This window comes from Erithacus rubecula (assembly GCF_903797595.1).
Source record: "Erithacus rubecula genome assembly, chromosome: 9".
Lineage (NCBI taxonomy): Eukaryota > Metazoa > Chordata > Aves > Passeriformes > Muscicapidae > Erithacus > Erithacus rubecula.
The window spans coordinates 31,088,263-31,103,574 of NC_136660.1; the positions used below are offsets into that span (position 1 = coordinate 31,088,263).

Sequence of the window (15,312 nt, forward strand, 5' to 3'; positions counted from 1 at the left end):
CAGTAGCTAGGGTAAACATCCTGAACACTGTATTTGTCAGTAGCAATATTTTGCATTTCTAATCCCATATGATCTCACCGTGGGATGAAAGTCCTTTAGAATAAACCAGTTTGATCCCGACATGGGACATGCTCTTTCTCCAATCAGCATTTAAGAATGTGCTGGGGTTTTTTTACATTAGGCTGTCTGACCAGTTTTCTCACAAGCCTAGTGGATTAAATTTTACTTCCCATTTCCTCAGCAGAGATGCAGTATCAGAGAGCTTTTTCTGCTGTTTGCTTTTGGAGCAGACGTTTCTCGTTCTTCTGGTTCCCTGCAGAGCAGCCAGAGCCAGCTCAGATGCTGGAGTAGTTTCTCCAGGAAGTCATGGTAATGCACAGCCTATTTTTGTTCACTTTTGGACTAATTTCTACTGGAAACCCTTTTTGGATGAAAGGTAAGCTTTCTTTTTTCACATATTCAGGAAGTTTCTCCAAATCTGCTTGGATTGTAATGATGCACACCTATGAGCCACAGCTCTCCCTATGCAGCCCTGCTCATTGAGAGAATCTTGGAAAAGATTACAGGTTTAAACTTTTTATAATTGAGCTCTTTGTGGGGTTTTTTACCTCCTGGATGTTGTAAATATGTAAATACATCATTTTCTGTGCAGGACACTGATTGTGACAACTGCAGTTGCTGTCACTCTTATCAATATTAGAGACCATAGAAAAACATTTCTTCTTTGCTAATGTGAGGGAAATTCCTACAGTTTCATTGTAATTCTTCCTTATCCCCATTTATGATTTGGTTTCATGTTTTAGATTTAAGTGTAACACCTGAAATGTTTCCAAGAAAGTGATATTTTTATGCATTAAAAATGGTTTCCTGCTTTCAGGTGTCAAAATTTGAATTGTTAAAAGAGCATCTCTATGGTTAGTTCAACATACACTTGGCTCATGAAACAGAATGGATTTTGTGATTTAGATAATAAAGTTATTGAAGATTAAGAGCCAAATCACAATATCAAGGTCTGACATTCTTTTCAGACTGGTTTGCTAATATCAGCTTCCACATTTTGATTGCAATTGCAGCCTGTAGTGTTAAACATATGCTACCTGCACCTAGCTTTTAAAAATCCTGATGCTATCTAACAGGTAGAGATCATCATTACAGTGGAGAACCCTCCTCACTTTGAATGCTTGGCTGGTTGTGTAACTTTCTTGCAATTATGAATTCCTTTCACAGGAATGTGGGAGGCCGAGGGTAACTTTGTAGTACTATAAATGTGAAGAAATCTCTTTGTTTCCTTATAAAAGGAATTTTGTTTCCTCATAAAAGAACAATTAAATAAGGAAGAAACCACTTCCATTGTTAAAACTCATGTTGCTGTTGATTCTGTTTAAAAGCAATGATTTTGTCTCTGTTGATCAAACCAATTGATGAGCAGACAAGAAAAAGAAAGATTAATTCAACTTCACACAATTTTAAAAGAAGGAAATGGAGATTGTTTTTGCCTTTATAAAACCATTTACCTGAAACCAGATACTTGGCAGGCTTCTTATCTTTAGCTTCCTGCATTAGCATGTTGTTGTGGAGATAATTCTGATATCATGTAAAAGCTACAAACCTTTTGCAAAGATCTGGCTGTTGCTAGAACAAACAAAATGCAAGATTAGGCAATGGCAGGAGGCAGCGTGGTGAGCCACCTTTTCTCCCACACAGGAGATGGAACAAATTGTATCCTGAGAAAACTAAAAGTATTCCTTAATTCAGGACAATGGAGGAAGGAGAAGGCCAGCTGCAATTTTCTGTGGCACATCAGGTTAAAAGTGATGGTCATGGAAGGAAAAATGACAAAGTCACAAATTTAATAATCCAGAATATGTGAGAATTAAGATTTTGTTTAAATGCTTTGATAGTTTTTCGTTGTGTGCTCCAGAAGACCCCAGCTTTAATCTGAAGTAACTTTTTTTAAAGTTAGTTTGATCATTCCTGAACTATTCACTCCTCCATTTCTGGCTGGATCAGAGTAGGTTTTTGTCTACTGTGCAGGTGCCAACATAATGCCTTATCCTTTCTGATTTTTTACCAGTTTCAAACTTTATTTTCAGGTGTATCCTCTGAACACACATCCAGACTTTCTACATTAGAAATAATCATTCCTCGAAGTCTGACAGGCAGAGAGAAACATCCCTCACTTTCTCATGAGGTTTGTTGTTCTATCTGATTTTCCTTTTTTTTCCTGATTGTTGCTGTTTTTCAACACAGTCCTACATTCCTCACACACACAATGGATGGTATATGTAGATTTTTGTAATGAAATGTGCCCCACATTCTCTCTTCTGATTCTTAGTGTTTTCAACTAGTTTTAAGTAAAAATGTTCCCACCAAAGCCTGTGATTGTACTCTGAGTGCCTTCCAAACTTCTAATCCTGTTAATGACCTTGTAAGACAGAAGTGAGAAAGGACATGAAGAATATTTTCATTTCTTCTGAGTCAGATTAGATATTGAACTCGAGCTAACATCCATGCTGTCCTCGTTCTGGTCTTTGGATAATAACCAGAGGATTTCAGCCATGCAGCACCCAAAGGATAAAAATGGTCCCACAGAGTGGCACAGGTTAAAAGATGAGTTTAAAGAGAAACCTGAGCCTTAGTTCTTCAGTTCTGAGGTAATTTACCTTTGTGCCAGATACTGAGTTCATTTACTGAAGTAACTGTTAATGAAACAGCATTAGTCATCTTTGAGCAAACCAATTAGGGATTAAGACTGGGAGTCTTTTATCTGATTTACATAAGGAGTGTCACAAAGCATGATGTGGTACTTAGCAAAGAGTGCATTCATGGACTCTGCCCTCCTGTCTAAATGAACATATAGATCCATAGAATTTAAACTTTACAGTTCAGTTTGCTGCTGAGAGTTTGAAATACTAAAGCCTGAGAGTGAGAAATCCAATACACAGTAGCTGGGCCTTTCTTGTCAAGCAAAACATGGAATTAACAAAACTGAATAGAAAAATCACCTAATTAAGTGATAACTTTTGTTCTGTTTCCAGGAGCATTCAGATGACAATCTTTCTTACTCAGTTAAAACCAGAAATGGAACATACCTCCTAAAGCTGAAGAAAAATAAGTATGTGATAAGAGTGTCCTAAGGAATTGTCTTGTTTCAGAGTTGGTTGCATACAGACAAGAATTTTTATACTGAAAAAATTTAGGAAAATCCTTTTCAATGGCAGATTGTAGCAACTACAAAACAACTCTATTAAATTGTGTTAAATATAGTGTCTCTGTTATTTATGGTAGTATCTTGCAAATAGAAGGTACTTTTCCTAGCTGTGAAAAAAATTATTTTGATTATTTTTTTTTATTAGCAGTGCTAATAGTATCAGAACATTTCAGAAAATCCTTAGGGAAAATTAGAATTCTGTTCAATATCAGTTTTTTATCAGCAGGCAGAGGGGTTTTAACTGTGTTGTATTTGAAGAAATTTTTCTGTTTCTGTTGTTCCTCATTCCTGAGCCTGTAATAGGCCAGGTCTTTATGCAACTGACTCTGCTTAGATTCCTTTGTATGGATATTTTAGTTAAAATAAAGAATAATAAGTTTCAAAATAACTTATTTTCCAAAAACTCCAGCACATTTTGTTTCATGTGTTTGGATTTTAATAACAATTTAGTGTGCTGCTAACAGAATGTAGCACTTAGCAGGCCTCTTGACTTGTTTCCTGTTTCTAGACCATTAAAAGAGCAGTAGTTTATTTTTGTTTCCAGAAAACTTCTTAGTGATGACTTTAAGCTGTACACATATGGGGAAAATGGGAAACTGCAGGCAACACCATCCAAAAATGAGGTATTGTACATAATAAAACTTCCCAGTGAGACTTAATTGTGTGTTTTGTGCATGAAAAATCTTCTCAGAGCAGCCTTTGAGAGGACTCTAAGAACAGGATGAGCAATGTAGCTTAAAATATTTTTATAAAAATGGTGATGGGTTAAACTAAAAAGCTGGCTGTGTTCTAGAACCATGGGATCTACTTTAGGTGCTCATGTCAAGGAATATTCTCCTCCAAGAAGGCCAGGATTACTTTCCAAGTAGGGAGCTCTGTAAATTTCTAACAGCCAGCCCTGATGTCATGCAAATAATGTGGTTTGCTAGAAAATAAGTTTGTAGTTGAAGGCAACCTCCTTGTTGTGTCACTAATTATGTGGATTTGTTCATTTCAGACACACTGTTATTATCATGGCACTGTTGAAGGAATTGCTGACTCCACACTTGCTCTGAGCACATGTGATGGCCTTAGGTATTTCCTCTTCTTATTTTTTGGAATATTTCACCTTTTGATGAAGCTGAAACTTATTACAGGTTTTGTAGTTTCCCTCAACTCCCACTCTTTTGCCCTTTTCCAAAATTCCTTCACAGAAAAAGAAAAGATAACATGAGAGAAACCATAATAAATATAGGCAGAACCTGGGCATGAACTGAAACTTCTACTACAAACTTTGTCTTATGAATGGGCACATTTCAAAAGAAAAAGCGTTTCCATGAAAAAATTTTGTCCAAATCTGAGCTAATTTTTTGTGTTTCAAATAGAATAAAATCACAAATGGGATAAAATTCACCCATGTATTTTACAGATGAAGTTTCACAGAGAGATGTCACTTACAATAAATCAGGACATCCTGGCAGACGTGTAAATGAATAAAGGCTGAAAGGGAACCTTTGCATCAGCTCTGTACCCAAATCCAGATTCACTTATGAACAATTTGGCTTCATTGTCTTTTTTTTGTTGCTTTTCTAATTGAAAAGAAGCCCACATTTGTTGAATATTTTAAATAAGTTCTGTTTCACCCTCATATTAATATAATTTAAAATAATTTATTTCAACATAGTGTCTAAATATCCAGCTGTTACTCATTCATCTAGTCATACCCATGAGGGAAAAATGATGAAATAATGTTTCATTCTGTTATGATTTTTAGGGGAATTCTCTACATTGGAGGCAAGTGGTACGGAATGGAGCCCCTCACCACATCCAGCACATTTGAACATGTGCTTTATGAACTGGAAGATGTGCAGGGTATCCCCTTCCACTGTGGGGTGCTGAATGGCAGCCTGGAGCATGAGGTGTTTGTGAAGCAGTCTGTGAAACACACATTTTCATCAAACAGTACCTCCAGCAGGGACAGGCTCCTCAGGGTAAATATATTTCTGTTTCTCCCTTGAGCTGCAGTCCAAGGCATCTCCAGGGCTCTTGCTCTGGCACAGCATCACTGCAGGTGGGATTGATCTGGCAGGACATTTCCTTGTGGCTTTCATTTTCATGGATCCAAGCTGGTGGGACCCTGTTGAGGAAATCCTGGAAATCAGAAGATCAGCACAATGGGGATCTCACATAGCTTGAGGCAGCTCTGTAGTGGAAGAGCAGGGTCTGGCCAGGACAGCTGTGGGTAGGACTGAAATGCACCAGCTGCCATTCAGCTCCTGCATCCCAGTGTCTGACCTGGTGTGAATTACTGACACAGAGATGTTTAATGGTAATCTCACACAAATTGAGGCCACATTACAAAATGCAACATTGCAAACTCATTCTGTTAACTTGCTGTGCTTTCTCATTTGCAGGAGAAGCGAGCTGTGCTGCCCCAGAGGAGCTATGTAGAATTATTTGTGGTTGTGGATCACAACAGGGTAATTATATCATCCAACACTAAATAAATGTTATTGTTTTGCTAATTTTTCTCCTCTGACATTGTTATGGTATTTTACAGTTTTTGCTGAAGAATTCTGACCCTGCTGCAGTGCAAAAGGAAATAGTGGAGCTGATTAATTATGTTGATGGGGTAGGTCAGCTAAGTTGCCTGGATTCAGTAGTTTCTATTTTATCATAGTGTTCAGAAGAGCAGCTTTCTTTCCAAAAGATATGTTTAGGTACTTTCATAAAGCAGATTGTTTTCAGTTATACTTTGTTTTATATTCTAAATATTTTTATTTAGTTTACAATTTACAAATATTTTATATTTCCCTTAATAATTACAAATATCATATATTGAGTTTCAAAAGAAACTGAAGTTATGTCTTGATCACTATGTTCAGCTTATGGTTTACTCAGTAGTAATGAAAGAATTCCATCAGAACAGCTGAGGAACATTAATTTTTTTTTTTTTTTCCTCCAGATGTATACAGCATTAAACATTCAGATTGTTTTGGTTGGATTAGAGGTTTGGACAGATGCCAACCACATACCTGTGATGAATGGTTCAGCTGGAGATGTGCTGAGCAGATTTGTTTCTTGGAGACAGAAAGATCTTCTGAAGCGCTCAAGAAATGATGTTGGTCACCTCATCATGTAAGTTTGCATTCAGTGGGAAAAGCAGCCATGCTGCCAGTGTTAATGTATATGATTTGGGGCTTGTGTATTAATTCAAATATACCTGGAGAAAAATTCTCCAAAATGGTTTACCCTGGAAAAATGACAAGAAATGATAATGGATTCTTAAGAGTTAATCAACTCCAGGGACAGGGTGACCTGCAGAGGTCCCTTTCCACCTTAGCCATCTGTAATTGAGTGCACTGACACAGCAGACTTAGGGGATTATTATCAAGCTCTCATACACATATTCATTATTAATTAGAATAAAACCCTGCTGTGGTGATAAATTCCTTCTTAACTTCAGGAAGACCAAATTTTGCCTTGCAATATTTCTTTCCAGCTCATCAGTGTCTTTTAGCAGAAATCATGAACTTTCAAAACATCTTTAACACCACCTCCAAACTGCTTTTGTTGCAGAGGCAGAAGCTCTTTCAGTGGATCCATTGGAATGGCTTTTGTGGGTACTGTGTGCTCACATGTCCAGGGAGGGTCAATCAGCACTGTAAGTACATCATCATTTGGGTATGGAAGAAGCTGGTCCTTGACCTACTTGGTCAAATCACCCTGGTCTTGGCTGATTTCTTTCATGGGGTTTCTTATGTAAAGACTTGTGCATATTTTACTTTTACATATTTTTACAATTTCTTTGTCAAATTCCAGCCCACTTGGCTCATTTAATCTTCAACAAATTCTTTTGGCCATCATTTGTGATTCCTCAAACTCAATATTGCATAATGTCATCCTTACACCATTAAAATTCATAACTGCAGAGGTTTTGGGATGGGAATGCAGCTACAAAATAATTGTGGGGTTTTTTTACTCATTTGAAATCTGTGTCTAACAGACAGGAATGGAATGGAATGGAATGGAATGGAATGGAATGGAATGGAATGGAATGGAATGGAATGGAATGGAATGGAATGGAATGGAATGGAATGGAATGGAATGGAATGGAATGGAATGGAATAATATACAATAGAATAGAGTAGAATAGAATAGAATAGAATAGAATGGAATAGAATAGAATAGAATAGAATAGAATAGAATAGAATAGAATAGAATAGAATAGAATAGAATAGAATAGAATAGAATAGAATAGAATAGAATAAAGAATCACACAGAATAAGACCTGCAATGGTGATCCAGACCAGCTGCCAACTTATTGCCTACCTGAAAATAAAGTGACAAATTGTCAGTCCTTGCTGCTTTCACCTTACAATACAATTTGGTATTCTGCCTTCCCAGTCCCTGAAAGCTTTTGGTGAGAGTAAATCACTGGGTACAGACAATATTTTCCTTAGTTTCACTTCTTTTCACTTGGTTCTCTTCATTAGCTGAACCATAACAAAATGTTACGTCATGCCACAGTAGTTGCACATGAACTGGGGCACAATCTGGGAATGAAACATGATGATAAGAGGTGTCCTGCATCCTATATCATGCACAGCACAGATAAGTAAGGTTTCCAGTTATTTTATTTTAATAATTTATTTCATTTGTAGTGATAATGCCTTACAAACTGTGAAATTCCTATAAATCTGGAAGAACTTTAGTGGATGGGGAGTTGTTTGAAAAATTTGATCACAGAGGTGGATTCACTGGTTTAGGATTTGACATAATTTTAATTTATATGAAATTTTATCTGTTTTCTGACCCAATAATTCTTTATTTGTAAAAACATATTTGGACTTATTTTTTTTTTTAATAATAGTGTGTTGCTGGGGTTTTTTCACCCTGTTGAGAATGCTTTACATGTACTCACTGGGTTTGTGGAAATATGCACAAATTATTTAACAGTTAATTTTAAAAAAATCTTCATGGCTTGTGTTTCCTTCAGTTCATTTGTTCTTTGGCTTCCCCTTAAGTGAAAAAGATCATAATATTTTATTTATCCCCACTTATTTTAATAAATCAGGATAACTGAACATTGGACAAAATTACTCTAGAAGGTGCATTCCTAAGTTTTTAGGGACTCCAAGTTAAGATGAATATTTTCCTGCAAATATTTTTTAATCAAATATTTTTAGACTCAGTATAGAATTTCTAAGGCCTGTGGCATGCAGGACACCAGAATAACCTGATGGTCTCTGGACTCTAAAAACATTTATATTATAATAGTATTTTAAATTTTTAGTACTGCACTTCAGTGCAAAGCAAAATAAAAACTGTTTCATGATCTCCTAGCATTATAAAATACAATATTTATTATGGAACAACAATATTTTAAGAGCTTGAGTTGTATGTTCTCCTGTAAGCAAAATATTTATAATAATAAAATATTATCCTTTCCAGTGGATCCAGGAATTTCAGCACCTGTAGTGCTGATGATTTTGAGGCCTTTATTCTTAATGGAGGAGGAAACTGCCTTAGAAATCCTCCCAAAACAAGTAATGTGTACAAAGAACCTGTCTGTGGTAATAATGTGGTGGATAACAATGAAGAGTGTGACTGTGGCAAACCACAGGTAATGCATGAAGTTGAGCTGGATACTTGTTGTCCTGTTCTATTCTATTCTATTCTATTCTATTCTATTCTATTCTATTCTATTCTATTCTATTCTATTCTATTCTATTCTATTCTATTCTATTCTATTCTATTCTATTCTATTCTATTCTATTCTATTCTATTCTATTCTATTCTGTATTACTGGCCTCATTGCATTATTATCTGAAAAGTTTTCCTTGTAATTTTGCATTTTTGCAAGCAATATCAAAATAAATTTTAGTAAAAGCTTAAAATCATGCTTTGATTTTGATGTGGACTCAGTTAAGGACTTTGGTTTCACAGAATATTGAGGCACTGCTGAGAAAGAAGTGAAATTCAGAGCAGTGTGGAAGCACCACTGGGTTTTGTGCTAGTTTTAGCATCATGGATATTTCTGTTCCATGACAGACACTTTATCTATAAAACATGAACAGGTTTATTAACTGTAACCCTTAAACTTTGCCACACAAAATGACTTCTAAAAGTCCCATTTGCATTGTCAAAATGTCCCTCCAAGAATGGGATATATTGGCTCATTCTCCAGAAGGTAAAAGTGTCTCAAAAAAGGCAGCAATAAATCAAAAGGCTGCCAGCAAGCCCTGGTTCCATTGGCATCCCTGTGCCGCAACAAAACAAGAGTTTTTCTGCTGACTTGTACAAATCAAACACAGCAACTGTGCCTGCTGGTTCTTTTTAAAGCAGGAGAATGTGAGAATCTGACACAGATAGTTTGGCCTGTCCATCCATGTGGACTGATGAGTACTTTCCTGGCTATATAAATAAAACAGAATCCCCTTCCAATGTTCTCAGGAATGCTCCAACCCCTGCTGTGATGCTGCCACCTGCAAACTCACACCTGGCTCACAGTGTGCTCAAGGACTGTGCTGCAAAAACTGCAAGGTAGGCAGTGCTTTATTGAACTAAATTGTTATTATTCACTTGAAAAGAGCTAGCCTAGTCCTCTTGACATCTTTTCAAATGACATTCACCAATAAGAGAGCACAGAAGAAGAGAATTTGTCTTCCTTAAAATCACTGAATGTTCCCAGTTGTCTTTGTTTCACTCTAGAACTTCCTGTGTTGCAATAGTAAAAGTCTTCTCCCTGTCTGCTCCTAGTTTAAAGTGGCAGGAGCAGAGTGCAGAGCAAGACAAGATGCCTGTGATCTCCCTGAGTACTGCAATGGAAGCACTGCCTACTGCCCAGATGATGTTTACATCATGAATGGTCACCCATGCAGCAACAGCAAGGCTTATTGCTACTATGGAGTGTGCCAGAGCTTTGATTCACAGTGTGAATCCATCTATGGCAAAGGTATGGTTAGCATTTAATTAAGGTAAACCCATTTGTAGGCTCCTGATGGACATTTCCAATTTTTCTTTCTGGTATTTTTCAGACACCTTACTGAGATTCAGTATTTTTTTTTTTTTTTATACAGGGGCACGAAAAGCACCTGATATATGCTTTGAAAAAGCAAATATTAAAGGAGATAGGTTTGGAAACTGTGGAATGAAAGGTGGAGTGTACAAGAAATGCCCTGTCCAGTAAGTCAGCACCAAATAAAATCTTCAATGTAAAAAAACATATTTGTTACAAAGCCTAAAGTAAGAGATTTAAAAGAATATATTTTTTAAATGCAAGCTAAAAATGATTTGCAGTGATACTGATTTTTATCTGTTCACCTGTCTCTGAGTGTCCTTTTTTCTACACAGGCACAGTCTGTGTGGGAAGCTCCAGTGCACATCTGTCAGTCTTCAAAACCTCCCAGCCTGGAGTGTTGTCAATAATGCATCTGGGGTTTTATGCTGGTCCTCTGACTTTGACTTAGGGTCAGATATCCCTGATCCTGCTCAAGTTCATGATGGGACAGCCTGTGGAGAGAACAAGGTAAGTGGAATCACAACAGCATATATTCCAGGTGGAAAGTTCTGAATTTCCAAAAACATTACTTGGCTCTCCTGTTCATGTGCAATAACACAAAAAAAAATCTTTTGAGATCAACAATACAAACAATTAATCAGCTCTTCAAAAACTTTACATTATCAATCATTCAAATTACTCCATCAAAATGCATCCACAGAGTTAAGCAAACCTGAGGCAAATAAAGTTCTAAAATTCTGAAATACTGACTGTTGTATTTTTCTTACCATCTAAGTGAAAGCTGCAGACTTGTAAACATATACACTTATATAGGACATTTATAAAAGGATAGGATTTTTTAAAGTTTTGTGTTTGCAAGACACTAATTACTTGTTGCAGGCCTGTTTAGGTTTTGAATGTCTTGATGCAAGATATCTGGGCTACAGCTGTGATGTAAAGCAGAAGTGTAATAATAATGGGGTGAGTAGATAATGCTTTGTGTCCTGTTTCTAGACTGTGTAAATTCCCTGGATTTAAGCAACAACCAAGCAGGTGGCTCTGCTTTTTCCTGATCTGTATTAAAAGTTAAATCCACTTATTTTACCTGTAATTCATGTTGGCAGAACACTGCAAACTCCTTAGCACTAACACTGAAAGGCATTTTGTCTGAATTTCCCAAGGGAATTTTTTTAATATTACTGAGCTGGTGAATTGTAAAAGGAAAAAATATTCCTTTGAGGATGAGAATCTGGTAATTCCTGATTTATAGATGTTTCTGTGAAAAATCAAAATGGAGTTCAAAGGTTGTAAAACTAAGGTTTCTGGACTGTGATTTATTGCAGACAAATAGCACAAATGTTAACTTAGAGAGAATTACCATGGGGTATCAGAATCCCTCAGTGCTTTGGGGTGTTTTGGAGGGGCAGAGCTTATTCCTAATTAATATTTCATGCATTCCTATGCAATACTATGCAATATTTCTTGTTCCCACATGCAACTCCATGTGTGGAACTCCAAATCCATAGCAAAGGTTTGAGTGGCCACTCTCAGGGAGGTGCAGTGTGACTAATCCCAGTGTTTGTGCTGCAGGGGTGTGACAGCAAAGGGAACTGTCCCTGCCTGACTCATGACTCCCTCTTGTTTGGGCTGTAGGTGTGTAACAACAATGGGAATTGCCACTGCAATCCAGGATGGGCCCCTCCATTCTGTAACCAGTCTGGCTATGGTGGCAGTGTTGACAGTGGCCCAGCTCACACAGGTAGGACACTGAAACAATTCTGCCCCAGGGACTGAAAATAATCTGCTAATAACAGCTTCTTTTCAACTGTATTGCATGAGACACAAATCATGGACTACTTGAAGAACAAACATTAGTATTTGATATTGATGTTTTCCATCTCTTTGTCTAAAAGCAAAATTCTTAATCTGTAGTTTTCTAAGGAAAATCTGTGATCCTTCTGAGGGCAGAAACAATTCATGTTTTATTAAATGTTACTAAATTTGTATTTTGGGAAAGGGAAAAATTGCTCTGTTTTTATTAAAAGTTTAAGAAGGCAAAGCAAACATGCAGAGCAGTTGTGGTAAGCAAATACAATATGAATTTGTTCTGCTTTAGAATTATAGAAAAAATTTTATGGGAAAACATTGTATATACATAGAGTGGGTAAGGCTGAAAGAACTTGTAATACCCTAAGACCAAATCCTACTTTTCTGATTGTAACATGTTATAAATTTCAGTGAAGTTATTAATTTTATTCTACATCAATTGGAAGATTGTACTTTTAAAAACAAACAAACAAAAATGCTTTAATATTTTAAATTAAATAATATTTAAATATTTAAAATATTTAAAATTTCAATTCTCTTTCCCTAGACACATCACTTCGGGATGGGTTGCTGATTTTCTTCTTCCTTGTGCTGCCTGTAGCCATCCTCATTGCAGTAGCAGTATTCAAACATGATGCAATAAGGAGAAAACTTTGCAGGAAAAGCAGAGGACAGCACAGGTATTTCCCTTCTTACAGCTGCTATTCCAACATGAAAGTGTTCTCCAGGTCACTGCAGCAAGGCAGGTGGATGATTCATCTACACAAAAAATTCCACACCTCCTAAAATACCAGGCTGCCCTGGTAAAAGCAGTAGTGGGGAGTTTAACAGCCCATCCCCTGCTCCTTGCAAGTGCAGCCCAGACACTCCAGTTGTCTGTTCTCAAGCATTTTTTCCCAAATTCATTGCACTTTCCTATTTTTTGTTGATAATTGCTAGTCAAATCTAGAACAGGATGGACTCAAAGCAGAATCCAGACCTCTGAGCTGTGGTTATGTCCTTGGAAAATGCTGCATCCCTGATGATGTGGTTTCTGTTTCAGGGATAACAATGGGCAGGAAGCAAAGCAAGGCAACAGAGCAAGTCATGAAACAGGAAATAATCAGGTAAAATAGATGCAGACTTGGATTATTTCATGTTGGGTAACCCAAACTGCACTGTGCCTTTTCTAGGCACTGTTTATCATGACTTTGATACATTGAAACCACCTGTTTTATTTCTTAAGCCAAACAGTGGAGATGCTGCTTAGCCAGGATGTGGGTCTAGTTCTGATAAAACTGAGTAAAAATTATCAAAACAAAATGTGGCAAGAGAATACGAAGAAAGCCTCAGCAAATGAGAAGTTCTAAAATGATGTTAAGACTGAATAATTATTTACACTTTGTGTTCTTTGCTAACCTGATTTTCTGCCATGTTTTTTCCAGCCTCCTGCAGCAAGTCACAATATTTTTACCATATTGCATTTTCCTGGTACAAGGTTTGTAATATTTAAAACTTTATTCACTTCATCTTTCCTATTTTTGTGTTGCTGTAAGTGAAGTTGTTGATGTCCTGTGTCCTGCTTAGGAGGATTTTTCATGCAGCATCATGAGCTGCAATACATTAAAGGCTCAAAGGAAAAATGTTGGCATAAACACAGGTAAATGCTGCAAGAGAGAGGAAGGGGCAGAGAGAGTTAGGTGTAAATGCTAGAAATGTTTAAAAATTATAAAGAACCAGTTTAGAAATGCCAGGTGTCTCAAGTCATGGAATACTAAACACAATGTGTTTCCCACACTTCAGGCAGCCAGTCCAAACCCAGCATCCTGCAGCTTCCTCAGGACCTCAGCGACCCCCAGTCCCACCCAGACCAGTTGTCTGAAATGTTTCATGGGAACCCTCAACCAATTCTGACAAGTAACTGGTCTGAAAAACAAATTAAAGGATTTCAATGCTCCAGTGCTCTCCTTGGGCAGCCAAAATGCCTTTGGAATCCCTCCTGGAAGGACTGGGTGCCAAGAGGCACTGAACACAGATGTGGTGATGCCCCTGTTTGCTCCTTGCTGCTGGCTGTGTTTGTGCCTCCTCTACCTCACCTCCTGGTTTTATAAATCAGAACCTGAAGTTCAACTTGCACAGAACTGAACCTGTGAGACTGTCAGGGAACAGGACTTGTCCAGGCTGCTGCCTCCCTCCCAGGCCACAGAGAATTGAGTTATTCACAGAAATAATTCAAAGATGGGAGATCTGCACTTTACCTCCTGGGCTGCCCTTTCCTCAGGATGAACTCTGGGGGCCTGCAGAGCCAGGTTTGGGGACAGTCCCTCTCAGCCCACCAGCAGTGTCAGCTTTCATTTCAGGTAGTTTATAAAGTCACCTCACTTGGGGACACCAGAAACTCTGCAGGTCATGTCCCCAGACTGAAAGAACCCATCCACCACTGCTGTTACAGGAAATATGGGATATTGGAAATACCTCCACAGCTCCACAGTGGTTCAGTGTTTACTGGTTTTTGCAGCTTGGCTTTTTTTCTAGAAGTTGATTCCACTACAAAAGCAACATATTAATTTTGTCATTGTAAATGGGACAGTTAGAAACCAGCACTGATTTAAAAGAAGATAAATATCTCCGTGTAGGAGATGGATCCATGGAAAAGTCTCCAGCAGAAGGGAGGAACAGCTGCAGTGCAGAGCCCAACTCACTGCCAGGAACAGAGCTGTGGGTATGGATCCACCTGCCCTTGGGAGCCAGAGCACAGCCTGGCTGTGTTCATGCAAATTTGGGAAAAACAATGAATAAATTATAGGATTGTCTCAATGAGAAAATATTTCCAACCCCTCACATGGCCACATCACTGAGAGCTGGACAAAAGAACCCAAAAGAGGCAAAAAGTCTGTGTCCTCTTCCTTGATCATTCAGAACCTCAAATCGTTATTATTAAATATCCTTATCATTTAGACCTCAGGTATGACATTGATTTTATTTTATTTATTACATCACAATTTAAAATAAATCCTCAGGAGCAGCACACTTGGTTGTGTCTTTGTTTTGTGATCACCATAAAAGGCACCTCTGGTGCTCACTAAAGAGAATTCTTGAGCTGATTGATAATTGATAAATGATTTGTGTTAATCATAGAAGTTTTGGAGTTTGTATAAGCCAGAATACTTAAAATAAGAAAAGAACATGATAAAGGGAAAGATATGAATAAACCCACTTTGTTTAAATCCCCCTGTTATGAATATTGTTTATACCAGTTTGTAAAAGAGAAAAAAAGGGTTTTCCATAAGTCTGAAAGGTTTTTTTGCAGAAT

General features: G+C 37.4%; 1 protein-coding gene across 1 annotated transcript; it reads left to right on the forward strand.

Moving 5' to 3' along the window:
- The first annotated feature begins 166 nt into the window (after nt 1-166).
- LOC306805204 (disintegrin and metalloproteinase domain-containing protein 9-like) lies at nt 167-14,594 on the forward strand. The gene is made up of 22 exons (XM_079312697.1): nt 167-436; nt 2,094-2,191; nt 3,039-3,115; nt 3,756-3,834; nt 4,209-4,285; nt 4,965-5,181; nt 5,605-5,670; nt 5,751-5,822; nt 6,156-6,328; nt 6,770-6,854; nt 7,687-7,808; nt 8,645-8,816; nt 9,647-9,736; nt 9,953-10,148; nt 10,273-10,378; nt 10,547-10,721; nt 11,094-11,174; nt 11,847-11,952; nt 12,568-12,700; nt 13,063-13,126; nt 13,445-13,497; nt 13,803-14,594. Exons 1-22 carry the CDS (start codon nt 367-369, stop codon nt 13,879-13,881), a joined length of 2,391 nt encoding a protein of 796 aa, XP_079168823.1. The 5' UTR covers nt 167-366; the 3' UTR covers nt 13,882-14,594.
- Nucleotides 14,595-15,312: the final 718 nt, after the last annotated feature.